Below are 19,123 nucleotides of genomic sequence, written 5' to 3' on the forward strand. Positions count from 1 at the left end.
AGAGAAGATATTAGCAATGGAGGAGAGGAAGTTGGCGCACGAGCTTCAGCTTAAGGAGCTGGAGCTGCGAGCATTACAATTAAGTGCGCCAGGAAGTCCCAATGGTGGCAGCGTACCAGGGGCTCAACACGAGCCAAGGTTTTGGTTACCCAAAGAGGTGATAGCGAGTTACACTCAGGGAGATGACATCGCCAAGTGGTTGGAGGCGTATGAAGTGGCATTGACAGCCCATGGGGTGCCTGGGAGCCACTGGGGAGGTGGCCTGTACCGATACATACCCCCCAATGTCAGGGACACTCTCCTGTACCTAGAGAAGGCGGATCAGTTCAGATATCCCCCCATGAAGGAGGCACTACTTGGAAAGTTTGGCCTCAACCTCGAAAGGTATCGCCAGAAGTTCCGTGGCTGCCATAAGCTGTCCACGCAGATTTGGGTGAATTTTTTTGATTATGCCCATAAGGCTCTGGATGGTTGGGTGCGTGGCAGCGAGGTGCAAGATTATGAGGGCCTGTACAATTTATTTTTGAGAGAGCACCTCTTGGATAAGTGTTTTCCGGAGCTGCGCCAACATCTGTGGACCGCAAGCTCACTGACCCCTGTGAGCTTGCGGAGGAGGCGGATACTTGGGTTAGCACCCGGGTGTCCCACAAGGGCCCCGGGGGAGATGGCCCGAAAGGCGGACAGGGCATCCCCCAGAAGAAAGAGGGGGGAGATAAAAAGAAGGAGTTCTCACGAGGCCCACAAACTTGACAGTTTGGGGGAGTAGTAGGTACCCCGCCTCATTCCAGTTCCCCAAAGCCCACTTACCCTGACAAGAGACAGCAGCCAAGAACTGTCCGGTGCTACGAATGCGGGGAGGTTGGACACTACAAGGGGGATCCCCAGTGTCGCAAGAGACCCCCAGCCACCACAGGAGGCAAGAGTCCCGGGGTGGCTAGTGTAGCGCTTGGGATGGAGCTGCCCCTAGATAGGGAAGGGGAGTGGACAAGCCTAACCCTGGTTTCACTCGGGGACAGAGAGTTGGTCCCAGTGACGTCCTTACCATCGAGCACTGTTAAGTATCAACAGAGGGTGAAGGTTAACAGGGAGGAGGTGGAGGCTCTGAGGGACACAGGTGCCAGCATGACCACCGTAGTGAGGCGGCTGGTGTCCCCTGAGCAAGTAGTACCTGATGTATTCCATCCAGCCGTGTTGGCTGACGGCAGTCTGAGCTACTATCCTGTGGCTCAGGTTCCCTTTGAGCGGGGAGGAGTGAAAGGCCCGTTGAGAGTTGCGATAAGCCCTGCCTTGCCTTTGGACTGTCTGCTAGGAAAAGACCTGGAACATACCGCCTGGAAGGAAGTGGAGTTTAAGGCCCACACTGAGATGCTGGGGTTACCAGGATGGACTTGCGTGGTCACGAGATCCATGGCTGCCCGGCAGTAATCTCAACCTGGATTGGAGCCTAAGACACCGGCCCAACCCCATGCTGGTCCCGAAGAGGAGAGTGACGTGGAGGACACACCCCGTGTGATGGATGGGGAGCCTGTGGAGGTACCCCCAGAGTCTGTCGAGGTGGATGTTGTTCCCGTGGGGGACTTGCCGACCCTTACCGAGTGGCGTGTGGAAGGAGGGCCTACCCAGAAGGAATTTTGTAGGGCGCAGAGAGAGTGCCCCATGCTTCAAGGCATGTGGCGACAGGGCGAAGCCCAAGCGACCAATCAGGAGACCGGCAGTTTTCACGTGTACTGGGAGGATGGCCTCCTTTACAGTGAGCCTAAGGTTCCGGTGCATGGATCCTCGAGGGCCTTAGTGGTCCCCCAATGCTACCGGGCCTTCCTATTGGAATTGGCGCATGAAATACCTTTAGCTGGACACCTGGGTCAGGACAAAACCTTTGCGCGGTTGGTCCCACATTTTTATTGGCCCAGGATGAGAGTTGCCTCTGACACCTATTGCAAGACCTGCAAGACTTGCCAGGCGAGTGGCAAGACTTGGACTAAGGTGAAGGTCCCTTTGGAACTGCTCCCGATGGTCGGGACCCCTTTTGAGCGGGTCGGCATTGACATCGTTGGGTCGTTGGACCCTCCGACCTCTGCGGGACACCGGTTCATCTTGGTGTTAGTGGACCACGCCACTCGGTACCCGGAGGCTATTCCTCTGAGGACCGTCACTGCACCTGTGGTGGCGCGGGCCCTGATGGGGATATTTACCAGAGTGGGATTCCCCAAGGTCGTGGTGTCAGACAGGGGCACGAACTTCATGTCGGCCGACATACAGGCCATGTGGAAGGAGTGCAGAGTGACCTATCAGTTCTCCACTCCTTACCACCCCCAGACTTACAGGCTCGTAGAGCGCTTCAACACGACCTTGAAGGGGATGATCCAGAGCCTGCCAGAGGATTTGAGGCGGAAGTGGGACGTCCTCCTCCCTTGCCTGCTGTTTTTATACCGCGAGGTGCCACAGAAGGGAGTCGGGTTCAGCCCCTTTGAGCTGCTCTATGGCCATCCCGTTAGGGGGCCCCTCAGCCTTGTCAAGGAGGGGTGGCAGAAGACTTCGAAGAAGCTTCCCCGTGATGTCATCAGCTGCATGCTGGCATTCCGCAGCCAGATGGCCAAGCTGTGGAAGGAAGCCTCAGACAACTTGGAGGCTAGCCAAGCCGTCATGAAGGAGTGGTATGACCGCAACGCTCGGACGGTGGAGTTGGACGCTGGACAGAAGGTGTGGGTCATGGAGCCTGGGGAGCTTTGTGCCCTCCAGGACCGGTGGACTAGTCCGTACGAAATTGTGGAGCGTCGAGGCCAGACCACCTATGTCGTTGATTTGAAGACCCCCCGACAGCCCCATCGGGTGCCCCACATCAACCACCCAAAGCCTCACCATGAGGGATCTGAGCTTGCTCTCCTCATGGTGACGGATGGGAGCGAGGGGGAGGAGTGAGCCTCTTCCTGACCTTCTGGCGGCCCAGGAGAAGGATGGATCGGTAGAGCGAGTGGTCCTCTCCCCATCCTTGACCCCAGAGCAACAGAAGGACCGCCGCCAGGTGCTGGAGCAGCACGCCTCGTTGTTCTCCCTCACGCCTGGAATCACACATCTGTGTACCCATGATGTGGACACAGGGGACAGCCTGCCTGTAAAAACCAAGTCTTACCGGCTGTCCGATAAAGTTAACAGCATCCAGGGTGAGGTGGCCATGATGCTGGAGCTGGGGGTGATCGAACCTTCCAGCAGCCCTTGGGCTAGTCCAGTTGTGTTGGTGCCGAAAGCGGCCCCACCGGGCACCACACCAGAACTTCAGTTCTGTGTGGACTATCGGGGATTGAACTCTGTCACCAAGACAGACGCTCACCCGATCCCACGGGCAGATGAGCTGATTGACCGGCTGGGGGCAGCCCGGTACCTCAGCACCATCGACTTGACTTCAGGGTACTGGCAGATTGCCATGGCCGACGGAGCAAATGTATGTGTGTATGTGTCTTGTAAAGCGCACTGCTGCCCTGAGGCGTTGTGGCGCTGTAGACCGCTGGGGAACCCGTCCTGGCTATCCCTGTGAGATGGTCCCTACTGGGTATCTCCAAGGTGAAACCAGGCATCCCTGGCGAATGTGGGGGGCCGTTGTAGAGATGAGGCAAGCTAATGCCCAGAGTTGCCGAGTGTGATCCCTGGTTAGAGTAGGCACCGAGGCGAGAATTATCGAGTCCGCTGACCCTGGTCCACGACCCTGCCGCGTCAGGAATTGAACCCTGGTCCTGGGCCGTTCTCTGCTTCCGGGTCTGCCGCCTCTAACCAGTGAGCCACACCACTCCACTCCGGTGAGCCACACCACTCCAAAGGAGAAAACAGCGTTCTCCACCCCGAGGGCCACTTTCAATTTAGAGTGATGCCCTTCGGGCTTAAGAATGCTCCGGCCACTTTCCAGCTGTTGGTGAACCAGGTGCTGTCTGGCCTGGAGTCCTTCTCAGCGGCATACCTGGATGACATAGCTGTCTTCAGTAGCACCTGGGAGGACCATCTGCAGCATCTCCAGGAGGAGCTACAGGCGTTGCAACGAGCTGGCCTGACCATCAAGGCTAGCAAGTGCCAGATTGGACAGGGATCTGTCGTTTACCTGGGACACCTGGTGGGCGGGGGTAAGGTGCAACCCCTCCAGGCAAAAATTGAGACCATCTTGGCCTGGGAGCCCCCCAAGACCTAAACTGAGGTCCGAGCTTTCCTCGGCCTCACTGGATATTACCGCAGGTTCGTCAAGGGATATTGTACCATCTTAGCCCCCTTGACTGAATTGACGTCCAAGAAGCAGCCACGAAAAGTGATCTGGACGGCTGCTTGCCAAGAGGCATTCGAGACACTGAAGCATGCGATGTGCACCGCTCTGGTGCTTGCAACACCTGACTTCTCGAAAGAGTTCATCGTGCAGACGGACGCCTCTGAGCACGGCATAGGCGCTGTGCTTTCGCAACTCAACAACGATGGCCAAGACCAACCTGTGGCCTTTATCTCCAGAAGACTCCTCCCTCTGGAACGACGATGGAGTACCATCGAGCGAGAAGCCTTCGCTGTGGTCTGGGCCTTGAAGAAGTTGAGGCCATACCTGTTTGGCTCTCACTTCCTGATTCAAACCGACCACCGACCCCTTCGCTGGCTTATGCAGATGAGAGGCGAAAATCCCAAGTTGCTAAGGTGGTCCATTTACCTACAGGGGATGGACTTTCGGGTGGAACATCGACCCGGAGTTGACCACGCCAATGCTGACGGTCTCTCACGGTTTTTCCGCCTTAGTGACGAGAACTCCCTAGAGGTTGGGTAGCTCTCCCCACTTTCAGCAGGGGGGGACGCATGTTAGACCTGTCAGCCTTAGGGTGGTCTTTCCCTATTTTTTTTCGCTCTTGCCTCATTTTTTTTCCACCTTCTTTTTGTTGACCATAGGTCTCCGAGCACCTTCCCATTACTAATCAATGCTAAGGTGCAGGTGCTCTCTTCCCCCAATATAGCTGCCACTGACCCCTGCTACTGCAGCGTGATCTTTTTAGACGCACTCTAGTAACCAGGAGCTGGCTGGAACCCCTAAACATTGTTGCGACACCAGCCTACCTTCCCTGTCAATAGCTAGAGTGAGGAAGCTCCTGGAACCTTCCGGAAGAGGGGAGTGGTCACCAACTGCCATCTCAGAGAGTGGTCACCTGACCTGGGACTATAAAGGAAAAGGGAGGGAAACTTTCCAGTCATTTGGGGCATCACTGACCTGGGGGACCCTACGCAGGAGACTTAGGCGGTAGGGCCTAGTCAGAAACCTATACCACTGCGGGTGACAGGGTTTAGGCACTGCCCACCAAGCTGAGTAAGGAACACTGAACTAGCCCACTGATCTGGCCCGGCGGGAGGGGAACCCAGGGACCACCTGAAGTGACCTGCTGAGGAAACTTTTCAAGCCTTCAACTCCAACCCCCCCCCCCCTTCAAGCAACTACCTTCAAAGGGTGCCAGAACCACCAAGCACCAAGAAGAAAACCACCTGTGCTATCCAGGACAACTGGCTATCAACCAGGTACCGGGCTGTGCCATCTCTGCCCCCTGGGTCGCCCCTGGGCCACTGCGCTGCCCTGCATCATCCCCTCTGCTGTCCTGCCTTGACTGAACTGACTGGGCTGCTAATCTGGCTGCCCTACCTTCCCAGCGCTCTCCTACTGTGCCCCTGAGAAGCGCTGTGGACTGCCGGAATTGCTGTGCCCTGAGAAGCGCTGTACTGGTCCCCCAAGCGCTGCAGCCTGCCGTCCTGTCAATTGCCTCTAAAGCGCTGTGAACTGTCCCTGAGACGCTATAATTTACCAGCGCCGTACTGCCTGCACCCGCGCTGCCCTGATCGCTGCCCCGCCTTGTGAGGAACTTAGCGCTGTGGCTAAGAAGCGCTGCGGCAAGGCCAGACTCACCGCTGCGGCCCGGGAGTCCTCGGGGCTTCCCCTGTCAGCGCCGCAGCCCGGCGCTCCCTCCTTGGGGCCAGCGCCGTCAACCTTGCCCCTGCGGCGGCCCCCGGTGTCAGGAGAGGGGCGCCGGAATTTCTGACAGCCCGCGCTGGGCCGCACTAGGCCGCGCTAGGCCTGAAGCCTGCGACCTGCATCACGTGAGGGGGCGCATCCTGGACTCCGCTCCCGCTGCCCCGCCATTGGCTGGACCTGTTGCACTCCTCTGCCGGCCGCGCTGGGATTGGCGGCCGGCTCCACACCTCCCAGGGACCGTCGGGGATTGGCCTACAGATGCCGGGAGAAACCCCGGATCACCGGAGCAACGTCGGGGCTGTGGGGAGGCCCGGGAACCGCGCCGGAGCTGCACGGGCCTCCCCTGATCGGCCCAATTCCAGTCAAGGCTGAGAGTACCAGCGAGGGGGCTCCGGAGTCAGCGTGAGCCTCTCCCCCTGCAAAACAAGCTGTAACGCCCAGCAAGCGCCCGGGAGGGCCGATGGTAAAGGTCATCCCTGGGGAGGTGGGCGGGAGGCTCCGAGTGCGCCCCTCCCCTGGGAAAACTAGTGACTGGGCCCCATTGGCCCCCAATTAGCCCACGAATGAGTCAGTACTGGCCCAGAGTATGCAGTAGGCCCCCGTAACTGTGGGTTAGTGGAGTTACCTCCGGAGATGTTACCAGGGGTTACTAAAAGAGCTGTACTTGCTACTGCAGACAATGAGATGTTCTTTCTGGTTTCATGAGAGGTTTGCTGAATGCCAACAGTTATATAGTGTAATGGTTGCTTTACGTAAGGAAATGTCTATCCTGGCCTGATGTGACGTTCATATTGCTTATTTATTGAGAAGCTGACTGCGACCTCATGCACCAGATCTGCCCCTGCTAAATGCTTCGTGGGACAGCTCGAATCCAGCTCCTGGTTGTCGTTGACGAGTCCTGGACCTCGTAGCTGAAGAGTCAAGCTTCACCTACTTCACTTCAAAGCACCCGACATCGGCTGGCATCTTCCTGTCGCCATCCTGGTCACTGGCAAGTGACCCAGACTCTGTCCCCTCTGCTTCCAGGTTCTTCAGATCTCCGATCCACCCTTGGATCCATCCGGACACTCTTCACCTGGACGCCTGCAGCATTTCTTCGCAGCTCTCCATTGGAATCGACGACGAAACCCGACATGATAAGACACCCGGCTTCCCTGGGTGAGGTAACACGAATACTCCGGTGCTCCCATGGGTCTTGACTCTCTAAGTGTCCAGTACTGAAAGGGTTTCACCGCAGTCCACTCCTAAGTGTCCTTAAACTTTAACTTTGTAACTTAAACTTTCTCCATAGAAGTCAATGGTGATTCGCGGCTGTGTTTAGACACTGCAAGCGTCCCCAGTGGGTCTCCTGCGTCCCTACCTTGGGTGGTTCCTGGTTGCCCCAGCGGTTCTACAGGCTCTAGGCCTGGTCTCTGTGTTGAGAGTGGTATTTATACCACCTTCTTAGTATATGGTTTGTGAGGCCCCAAGGGCAAAACGTATACTGTGATAATTAAGTTCTTGTATTGTACTTTTGCCTCTAGCCTCATAAAGAGACTAAAGGGGTTGTGTTTAGAATAAATACATATATTTGATATATATACCTTGTGTGGTGCTCTTTCATTTGATCATTCAAGAGATTATAGACTGGTAAAATAAGCTGCTTTCCATTCCTTCAAGACTTAGCCTGAAGGCTGCTCTCCACAGCTACCACTAGGATAGGTTTCTAGAAAGGTTGTCTAAACCTACCATCAATAAGGGCCGTTTGGACTGGTGCAAGGTGCCCACTAGAATAGTGGACATCATATGCCAGGCCAACTTCTCACAACAGGGGTCATCTGCTAACCTCCTTAAATTGCTGGCTTTAAACATAAAACCAGGGGAGAGAAGACTGCTACAGTATTAGGTGTAAAAGCATGGAATCTTATGCGTAATAAATTGAGAATGATGGTATCAGAAAAACAGTTCAGGAAATGTCTAAAGACCTGGATCTGAGGAATAAGTGATGAATCTTGTCTTGCCCTTATTTAGGCTCTAATTCCTCACTAGTTTGTTCGTTATCTGTATAGCGCCAGGAGGCTCCTTTGGGAGCGACAGTTTGCGCTCTATAAATGCCACATTTCATTTCATTAGATGTCACAGATTGACAGCTACTCCAGGGTATACAGCACTAGTCAATACACAGCACTAGATGGTGAAGAGTGACAAATCTACTCCAAGCTATACAGTACTAGTCACACATACTACACTGAATTGTAGGTGGATGCACTACGTCAGTGTAGGAATACGTGCTACGTCGGTGTAGGTGCATGCGCTATATCAGTGTAGGTGCATGCGCTAGGGCAGTGTAGATGCATGCACTAGGTCACTGTAGGTGCATGCCCTGGGTCAGGGTAGGTGCATTTACTAGCTCATGCAGGTGCATGTGCTAGGTCAGTGTAGTTCATACACTAGGACAGTGTAGGTTTATGCATAGGACAGTGTAGGTTCAAGCTCTTGGTCAGTGTAGATGCATGCCCTATGTCAGTGTCGGTGTAACTGCAACAAATGATGGACGGAATGCTGAATGATTCAAACATTCTCCCCCAGTCAAGAGATCTGGGTTAAATCCATTGTTCTTTTGCCCACTACGCCACCCCAGCTATCCTGGCTGATGAGGGGTGTTACCCCGAAACCTGTCCCAGGATGCTTGTTTACGGTACCGGGAGGACCTGGCCTGGCAGCTCAGGCTGGACAGTTCCCATGAAGCACAGAGTCAAGACTGACTTGCATATAGCTGGGTCTGAATTGAGGTGGCCAAATGAGCTAAAGAATGAAAATTAATTCAATTCAGATCTGTGAATGGGGTGAGTGTCTGAAAAGTTTCAGCACTCCGTCCATCATCTGCTTGTGTTAGCTTTGTTCGCCCTAAGTTGGCAGGGTATGCTCAGACGTGGATCCCTTGCTCACGTTGCCACTGGATTCAAGCTAGCCTGGCTGAGGAAGGGTGTTACCCAGAAATCGGTCACAGAATGCTTGTTTCCGGTTCAGGGAAAACATGGCTTGGCAGTTCAATCATTCAGCATTCCATCCATCATTTGTTGCAGTTGCACTAGCTCAGTGTAGGTCTATCCACTAGTTAAGTGTAGGTGCATGCACTAGGTCCGTGTAGGTGCATGTGCTGGGTCAGTGTAGGTGCATGTGTTAGGTCAGTGTAGGTGCATGCACTAGGTCAGTGTAGGTATATGTGCTAGGTCAGTGTAGGTGCATGTGCTGGGCCAGTGTAGGTGAATGTATTAGGTCAGTGTAGGTGCATGTGCTGGGCCAGTGTAGGTGCATGTATTAGGTCAGTGTAGGTGCATGCACTAGGTAAGTGTAGGTGCATGTGTTAGGTCAGTGTAGATGCATGCGCTGGGTCAGAGTAGGTGCATGCCCTAGCTCAGTGTAGGTGCATGCCCGAGCTAAGTGTACGTGCATGCGCTAGGTCAGTGTAGGTGCATGCGCTGGGTCAGTGTAGGTGCATGCACTGGGTCATTGTAGAAACATGTGTTCGCTCAGTGTAGGCGCATGCGTTAGGTCATTGTAGAAGCATGTGTTAGCTCAATGTAGGTGCATGTGCTGGGGTCAGTGTAGGTGCATGCCCTAGCTCAGTGTAGGTGCATGCGCTGGGTCATTGTAGAAACATTTGTTCGCTCAGTGTAGGTGCATGCCCTAGGTCAGTGTAGGTGGATGCGCTGGGTCATTGTAGAAGCATGTGTTAGCTCAATGTAGGTGCATGTGCTGGGGTCAGTGTAGGTGCATGCCCTAGCTCAGTGTAGGTGCATGCGCTGGGTCATTGTAGAAACATGTGTTCGCTCAGTGTAGGTGCATGCCCTAGCTTAGTGTAGGTGCATGCGCTGGGTCATTGTAGAAGCATGTGTTAGCTCAATGTAGGTGCATGCGCTGGGTCAGTGTAGGTGCATGCGCTAGGTCAGTGTAGGTGATTTTGGAAAAGGGGGGTGGTGATGGTGCAGTGAGCTAAAAAACGGTGATGGATTAAAACCATGATCTCTTGACTTGGTAAGAGTATTCTGCATCATTCAGAAACTCTGTCCATCACCACCCCCTTTTCCACAATCGATTTTATCCACACTAAGTGTGGGAGGGTATACTCAGACGTGAGTCCCTTGCTCATTGCACCATCAGGATTCAAGCAAGCCGGGCCGATGAAGGCTGTGATGCCAGAAACCGGTCCCCGGAAGCTTGTTTCCTTCCCAGTATAAGAATTGGCTTTGTAGTTTGGTTTGCCCTGTTCCCATCATGCACTGGGACAGGAACAGACTAATTTGCATATAGCCAGGTTCTGAGCTGGGATGGTGCAGTGAGCTAAAAAACGGTGATGGATTAAAACCATGATCTCTTGACTTGGTAAGAGTATTCTGCATCATTCAGAAACTCTGTCCATCACCACCCCCTTTTCCAAAATCGATTTTATCCACACTAAGGGGCACATTAGGATGGCGGACGGAATTGCGTCCGTCTGCCACCCTTGAGGAGGAGGGAACGTCCGCAGGGGCTGCGGCGTTCCCTCCGTGCTGATTAGGATGTGACCGCCAGGGTGGCGGTCACATCCTCTATATTTAACATTGCGGCGGGTGCAGCTTCAAGCTGCACCCGCCGCAATGTTAAACAAGCATTTACAATGCAATAGGTCTCCCAGCTTTAAAGTTTGAGCTATTGGCATTGTATATTACAATGTGTTACATTAACTTGTTATCAAACTCTGAATTGTTGTATAAAGATGATTTGCAAACTGTCAAATGTTGCTGAATAGTAAGCAACGTTGTGAATAATATTGTTTGCTAGTCATCCTTGGGTACCAGAGTACTTCACTTGAGGCAGCTCACTACTCTGCACTCACTACTCTGCACTCACTACTCTGCACTCACTGCTCACTACTCTGCACTCACTACTCACTACTCTGCACTCACTACTCACTACTCTGCAATCACTACTCACTACTCTGCACTCACTACTCACTACTCTGCACTCACTACTCTGCACTCACTACTCACTACTCTGCACACAGTAAATCTTAGGGCAGAGGGCCGCTTACAACAGAGCTCAGGGCAGTGTAAGATCTCACAGGTTGTAAGTGAGGTATAACAGACGGTCACAATATAGTAATCTCTCTAAAAGAAATCCATTTATCTGTGTTTCCGCTTTCCTCTGGACTCAACACAAAGAATGGATTGCATTGTCTATGTGAACTGCAATGCTGTAGTGGTTCAATGTTCTACAATGTGGGCTAATTCCAAACTTTTCTTACCTCCTCTTTGGTGAAATTTTTATCAGTCCCCAGCAGATACGGGGTTATAAAGCTCTCTCCTGGTCGCAGCTGCGTCATGAAGCCATGGAAACAGAGGTAGCAAGCCAGGAACTTCCAGCGCTTGCTTTGTTGGGTGATTCCCATGGTACAGTAATTTGGCCTGTGCTGTCATCTGTGTACACTAATGCTCATGTGAGCGTATGTTTGGGGCCACTTGTGGCAATGAGCGCAATATGCAGTGACGGCCTGAGGAGTGGCTTGCTATACAGTTAGCCAGGAAAATTACATTTCTGGAATTATTACCCATTGTGATCACACTGCAAATATAAATGCTTCACTTCTCGGCTCAAAGTATGGTATTGGTCTCACATCATGTAAGTGGCTGACACCTTTAGTAATCAGAGACATTCTTAGTATTTTGAGGACTAAAAGGGGTGCCTGATTTGTGTGCTGGGAGCACAACTTTGGCACTCACGGAGACCACACCTCACAAGCCTTCCGGGTCTGGCAGTGTTAAAGAAAAAGATGAATGCCCACTTCTTCAAGGAAGCTTTTCTAACCATGCTCGAAATGTATGGACTTCACCCTTTCCTTATTTCCCCCTGCGATTGATCCTAAATAACGAGAAGATCCCACAACTCCCAAGAAATGGCTTGGGCTACTCATGCTCTGCATCATTAGATGTTACAGTACTATGGAGTGACTCGGATCACAAGCCAGTGCTTTACAATATAAGTAAATAATATAGCTGATAATATATATCTAACAGAAGACGGAAAGAATCCACGGACGGAATACACGGAGGCCGCCCCGGAAGTCAGGCACGGTCGCCTGTGACGGGGGCGGGGCCACGTCCAGACCGGAAGAGGAGGCAGGCGGAGTCGATGCGTCTCGCGGCCCGGGGCTCCTGTGAGCGGTGTGGAGACCCGGGGCCGCGCTAGCAGGAGGTTGGGCGCCGCGTGCTGAGAGAAGAGTCCCCGACATTGCCCAGGTAAGTTTCAAAAGGCTGGGGGGGCGGGGGGCCTCGGCGCACTCGTGTGTGTGTGTATGCATGGGAGAGTGTGAAGGCTGGATGGGCGGGGGGGGCCTCGGCGCACTCGTGTGTGTGTGTATGCATGGGAGAGTGTGTGTCTCTGTATGTATGTATGTATGTGCGTGCGTGCGTGCATGGGTGCTCGTGTGTGTGTCTGTGTCTGTGTGAATGCGCATGCGTGTGGGAGCTTCCCAGGAGACAGCAGCTGGCCACAGCGCTCGTTCGCGTGCGCGTGGCCAGCTCTAATCGCCTCCTCGGAGACAAAATGCGCGCGGCCAGTACTGTCTCCTGGGGAGCACAGTCAGTGACAAAAGATCTCCTGGCGGACACAGCGCTGACGCGCTGTTAAACGCCAGGAGACCTAAAAAGCATGTGTAACATTTACATGCACAAAGCGGCAGGCACCGCACGGTGCCTGCTGCTTTGTGCACGCAAATGCAGGGGGGTACCATAGGTACCCCCCATGTGCACCCCCCACCCCCCATTCACCCAGGGGGCCCGCAACGGGCCCCAAAAGTGAATGTCCGTATGCTTTTCCATGGCGGAAAAGCCGCCGTGGAAAAGCAGTTTTAAACGAACATCATAATATGGCGGACGGTGTCTCTTAGACACCGCCTGCCATGTTATAGCTTTTCCGCCGCGGTCGGAAGCCGACCGCGGCGGAAAAGCGGCGGACGGAATTCCAGACCCACCAGCCATCCTAATTTGGCGGTGGGTCTTTGGAGGCTCCGCCACGGTTTTTCCGCATCCTAATGAGGCCCTAAGTGTGGGAGGGTATACTCAGACGTGAGTCCCTTGCTCATTGCACCATCAGGATTCAAGCAAGCCGGGCCGATGAAGGCTGTGATGCCAGAAACCGGTCCCCGGAAGCTTGTTTCCTTCCCAGTATAAGAATTGGCTTTGTAGTTTGGTTTGCCCTGTTCCCATCATGCACTGGGACAGGAACAGACTAATTTGCATATAGCCAGGTTCTGAGCTGGGATGGTGCAGTGAGCTAAAAAACGGTGATGGATTAAAACCATGATCTCTTGACTTGGTAAGAGTATTCTGCATCATTCAGAAACTCTGTCCATCACCACCCCCTTTTCCAAAATCTAGGTCAGTGTAGGTGCATGCCCTAGGTCAGTGTAGGACCATGCGCTGGGTCATTGTATAAGTATGTGTTAGCTCAATGTAGGTGCATGTGCTGGGTCAGTGTAGGTGCATGCCCTAGCTCAGTGTAGGTGCATGAGCTGGGTCATTGTAGAAGCATGTGTTAGCTCAATGTAGGTGCATGAGCTGGGTCATTGTAGAAGCATGTGTTAGCTCAATGTAGGTGCATGCGCTGGGTCAGTGAAGGTACATGCGCTAGGTCAGTGTAGGTGCATGCCCTAGGTCAGTGTAGGAGCATGCGCTGGGTCATTGTATAAGTATGTGTTAGCTCAATGTAGGTGCATGTGCTGGGTCAGTGTAGAAACGTGTTCGCTCAGTGTAGGTGCATGCGCTAGGTCATTGTAGAAGCATGTGTTAGCTCAATGTCGGTGCATGCGCTGGATCAGTGTAGGTGCATGCGCTAGGTCAGTGTAGGTGCATGCCCTAGGTCAGTGTAGGAACATGCGCTGGGTCATTGTATAAGTATGTGTTAGCTCAATGTAGGTGCATGTGCTGGGTCAGTGTAGGTGCATGCCCTAGCTCAGTGTAGGTGCATGAGCTGGGTCATTGTAGAAGCATTTGTTAGCTCAATGTAGGTGCATGCGCTGGGTCAGTGTAGGTGTATGTGCTAGGTCAGTGTAGGTGCATGTGCTGGTTCAGTGTAGGTGCATGTGCTGGGTCAGTGTAGGTCCATGTGCTGGCTCAGTGTAGGTGCATGTTGTTGGACAGGCCGCATGGCCGGGCCGTCTCCCCTCCGCACAACGGGGCCCGGACCCCGGCTCCCTCTGAATCCCCAGCAAGAGCCACCCCGACAACCCCCCCGAGGCAACCCACAACCCGTCCACAACGGGACTCCAGCTCCTAAACCCTCCAGTACCGGCTGGCCCTGGCCCCTCCAGCACCATGGCCCCGGCCCAGCCGCCATTTTTGGACCCTACACCACGAGGCCGCGTGGCCTCGACTCGACCCCAACCCTGGGCCTGGCCAGGCCCCGACACCGAGGCACCAACCTCCACCCAGGAGGTAAAGGGACCACTTGGCGGGTCAATGGAAGAAGGAGTCGTCAACGGCTCTCCTCCGCCAGGTGTCGATCGCCCCCGGCCTCCCTGGGCGCTGGCTCCATCCCCCTGCTGGGTGTTTGGACTCCCTCATCCCGGACCTTCCGACCTCCAGGCGCGAGGGTCCGGACATCAAAGGGGACCAGACCTATAACTGGGGCAGCTCCAGAGCCGGAAGATAGTTGTATCCTGGAGTCGAGAGACACCGAGAAGAACTCATCCTTGACGGACTGCTGGCGCTGCCGCAGCCCTGCCCTGTGAACTCTTCGTCTTGGCCTGCTGGCGCTGCCGCGGCCCTCTGCAACGTAAACCCTTCGTCTTGGCCTGCTGGCGCTGCCGCGGCCTTCTGCAACGTGAACCATCGCCTTGGCCTGCTGGCGCTGCCGCGGCCCTCTGCAACGTGAACCATCGCCTTGGCCTGCTGGCGCTGCCGCGGCCCTCTGCAACGTGAACCATCGCCTTGGCCTGCTGGCGCTGCCACGGCCCGACCTTGTGGACTCCTAAGCTCGAGGATTGTGAGCTGCCCTCCTGCCACCTCTGTACCGATCCGGTACCAAGACTGTCCCGCTACCCCCTTTCCCTACAGAGACTAGAATTGAGAGGACCCTCGAGTCCCGTATCCCCTGTATCGCTGATAACCTTGCCGCAAGAACCCTATATAAAGAGAGTTGATCTCATCCTTGTGTGGTGTCTGTCTGTGGGGAGGGAAGTGACCTATCTGTACGATTGACGGAGACGGCCCTAGTCGGAGGCCTCTCCCCCAGTACTCGGCCGACCCTCCGGGTCTCCGTCTAACACATGTACTGGGTCAGTGTAGGTGCATGTGCTAAGCCAGTGTAGGTACATGCGCTGGGTCACTGTAGGTGCATGCGCCAGGTCAGTGTAGGTGCATGCCCTAGCTCAGTGTAGGTGCATGCACCAGGTGACCTCAAGGTGCATGTGCTGGGTTAGTGTAGAAGCATATGTTAGGTCACTGTTGGACATAGACCTATGGAACACAGAATGTGTTATGCAGTAAATTCCAAATTCTGAGGTGCAATTCCATGCCATCCCATATTATACTATGATGCCGCCCCATATTACATCACACCACCCCATCCCAACAGAACGTTCCAAACCATACCTCCATAACATACCATTCCATAAAATTCAATACCACACCATCCAATCGCATCTAATCCCTTCCTACCCCATACCATACCACCTAAACATTCCATGCCATACCATTCCATAGCACATCACACCATTCCATGCCAGGCCATCCCATTGAATGCAAATTACCATTTAATACCATCCCATTCCACACCACACCACACCATCCCATCATACCATATTATACCATGATCCCAACCCATAGCACACCACACCCTCCCATCCAATCATAACGCTCCAAACCATACAATACCATACCATACACACTATCCCATACCATACGAACATAACATTCCATACCATACCATACCACACAAAACCATACCATTCCATACCACACGCTTTTCATGAACAGTAACATACAGAGCTAATTATCAAAATGATATTTACCTTTATAACTCTTCACCACCATCTCTGGGCTCTGAATCTTCACATTTTCACACCTGAAACAACACACACATCTTTTTATTAAAGGGCAATGACGGCTACAGGAACAAAGGATGAACATCACATAAGAGCTGTATTTGAAGTAAGAATTAGTATTAAGAGCAGCGCCTGCGGACTAGAGCTCAGTGTGAGTTACTGTTCATACACAACAGACAAAGCTCTAACGAAATCCAAAAGTGACTTTAATATCTTACGGCAGGATGTGGGTATTCTAAGACATATAGCTCAGTGAGACCAGTGTACTTCATGTGATGCTATGGAGTGCCTCGTTGTGGGTCTTCTAAGAGCGGCGGTTAGCTCAGTGAGCGGGGAGCTGACTAACAGGTTACTCCTGGTGGAGTCTCGTGTATATACTTAATAAATACTTTATACTTGAGGTCCACGTGCATTCCTGCCAGCACCACAACACAACACTGCCACACCCAACCCCTGTCAGTGTAAACCTTGTCACCATCCTCTACAACCAAGAAGTTGGGTAGCCTTGGTGGGATATATAAGGCAGATTTGAACCCAGACCCCTTAGTAATGAAAGATTGGCTGCAAAACAAAGATTTCCCACATCTTACGGAACAGCAGATTTAAGGTCTTAGGGGAAGGATCACAGAGGGAGAGATAAGGGAACAGGTTATGAGGCTCAGTAAAGGGAAAGCAGCAGAGCCAGACGGGATTCAATTAGAATACTATCAAAAATGGTTAAACTCTTTGGTCCCTTTCTGGGTATCTTATTTTAATGAGCTCTCTCTGGAGGGCTGTTAAATTCCACCCTCCTTGTATGAGGCAACTGTGGTTATGATCCTTAAGCTGGGTAAAGATGCTAGGTTAGCAGATTCGTAAACACCTATATCGTTGTAGAACTATGATTAAAAAACGACCATAGGAATCTTGGCTAAGAGGTTGTCAGATGTCCTTCAAAAGAAGATCAATTTCCATGAAAAGGGTTTTGGGCCCAACAGACAGCTGTATGAAATAACCCAATGACTTATCGCTGCAAATGATATAGTGGAGACCTTTAATCTCCTGTTGACATTCGCAAGAATTGATGCTGCTAAAGCGTTTGATAGGGTTAATTGGGTCTATCTTTGGGAGATATTGCAGAATTATGGTTTCAGGAGCAAAGTTACTGGAGTCGTACAATTGTAATATAAGGTGCCGACAGCCTAGATTTTAATTAATGGCAAATTTACAGCTTCTTTTCAGATATCCAGGGTAACTAGAGAGGGGTGTCCTTTGTCGCCACTTCTGTTTCGGTCTATATATATTGAGCCCTTTTCCCAGATGATCTGCAGGATAAGACCAATCTTCCCTTTGAAGCTGTAGGGTTACCAACCAAAATAGCACTGTATGCTGCTGACATAGTTCTGTATACATTGAACCCAGAGGTCTCGGTTCCACAGCTTAAGATGCATGAAGTCTGTCAGGGTATCTAATCAACCAGGGGAAGACAAAGATTATGACATGGGCTACAGAGAAGGTAGGGCTTCAAACCAGAAACCAGATTAGGTATTTAAGGATCATGGTAACTGGAGGAAATACGAGCTGTAAACCTAAATAAGGTATGCCATTGTTAATATGGAAAAAATATATGCTGATATGAGAAACGATACATTCATATATGCAAACTAAATTGCGTCCTTATTGACAAATGTGCCCGTAGTGAACTCCACAACCTCCTGACTCGCAAATAGTTAGTCAGGCAAGCACTGAGACCTATGCCAGAGGTTAATGATTGACAGGTCACAGATAAGGTGGCACATAGCCAGCAGACAAATGCATGGACAGGAAACTGTAGATCAATTCCCCAGATAGGCGCAGTGACACTACAATGGTCAAGGGAGATTGGCCCCAGTAAAGCATGGATGGCCGGAGGGGTTATGCATGCTCCTAAAACACCATAAAGTTAGTTGCCACATTAGTTAGGAACATATAGCCAATCAGAACACAGCATCCACAGTGATCACGTGCTCCTCATGCCAGACAACTGGACACGTTAACCACTGGCTGCATTGCAGTGGCGGTGCGTCCATTAGGGCGCCGGGGCTTTGCCCCACAAGCCGCCCGTGCCCGCAGCTCCCTCGGCGCCTCTGAACTTAAGTAAACTCTCAGTTTACTTAAGTTCGGAGACACCGAGGGAGAACTGATAATCGTGTCAGTCAGCATGATGTGGGACCGCCCACCCCCTTCAGAGTCTGAAGTGGCGTGGGCGGTCTGGCGTCATGTTGACTGACAGGCAATGGCATTGTAAGGGACAGGCAGCAGCACAAGAGCGAGGGTTGAACAAAGGCTCAAACCTTGGTCTCCTAATGGGCTGGCGGGCAGAGAGTAACTGTGCCCTAAGTCAAGGACTGGCTGAGGGGGGGGGGGGGGTTGCCACTTGCCAACACTGCAAGTAATGCGGCTGTTGAAGGCCCCAACGGACCCGAGGCGGAGCGGACCAGGTAAGATTATTATTTTATTTTAACCCCCCCTGTCCCCCACCCCGTGCAACCCCCTGCCCTCCCCCGCCCGCGAGCCGCGACTACCACGGGTGTTACTATCAAGGAAATGAAATCCGCTATTGGTTGAAACGTGACTGACAGATTTCTGCACCCTGCACTAGACACACAAGGCTTTCTCTCTGCGTTGAACTTAGCCCAGAGATATGCTTGTTTCTGACTCATTAAGGCATCCAGTGTTGCTCATGCACTGCTTCTGGTGAGCGATATCTGGAGATGTTGTTACTCGAAGGTGCACCGTGACGGAGGTATTTTAAGTACTGCGGTCTTAGAGGAATGTTAGTTTCCCCACAGGGGGCAATTTCGTAAAACCTCACGGTACCAATGGCTCGGAACTCGAGCTCATATCGGTGCTGTTAAGCATCACATCCTTTCACCTGACAACAAAGAGGCCGGTTGGCTTTTTGTGTAAATAGCGTGAGCTGCAAAATGGATCATGGTTAGAAAGTTGTGTGAAATTTGCCTTGAAAGTTGGTCACTGGAACCCGACTTCGTCCACACCAGCGACGCCCACTGAACCGGCCCTGAGGTGGAGTCATACTCCACACTCTTTCAATCTTTGCCTTCTCTGCT

General features: G+C 52.6%; 1 protein-coding gene across 1 annotated transcript in view; it reads right to left on the reverse strand.

Moving 5' to 3' along the window:
• Positions 1–19,123, reverse strand: part of LOC144752974 (E3 ubiquitin-protein ligase TRIM39-like) — a 411,520-nt gene that overhangs the window by 139,632 nt on the left and 252,765 nt on the right. Inside the window, exon 5 of the mRNA XM_078640783.1 lies at positions 16,002–16,054. Coding sequence (XP_078496909.1) covers positions 16,002–16,054 — 53 coding nt within the window. The remainder of the gene's footprint in view (positions 1–16,001; positions 16,055–19,123) is intronic.

The sequence above is a fragment of the Lissotriton helveticus genome, chromosome 5_1, assembly GCF_964261635.1.
Source record: "Lissotriton helveticus chromosome 5_1, aLisHel1.1, whole genome shotgun sequence".
Lineage (NCBI taxonomy): Eukaryota > Metazoa > Chordata > Amphibia > Caudata > Salamandridae > Lissotriton > Lissotriton helveticus.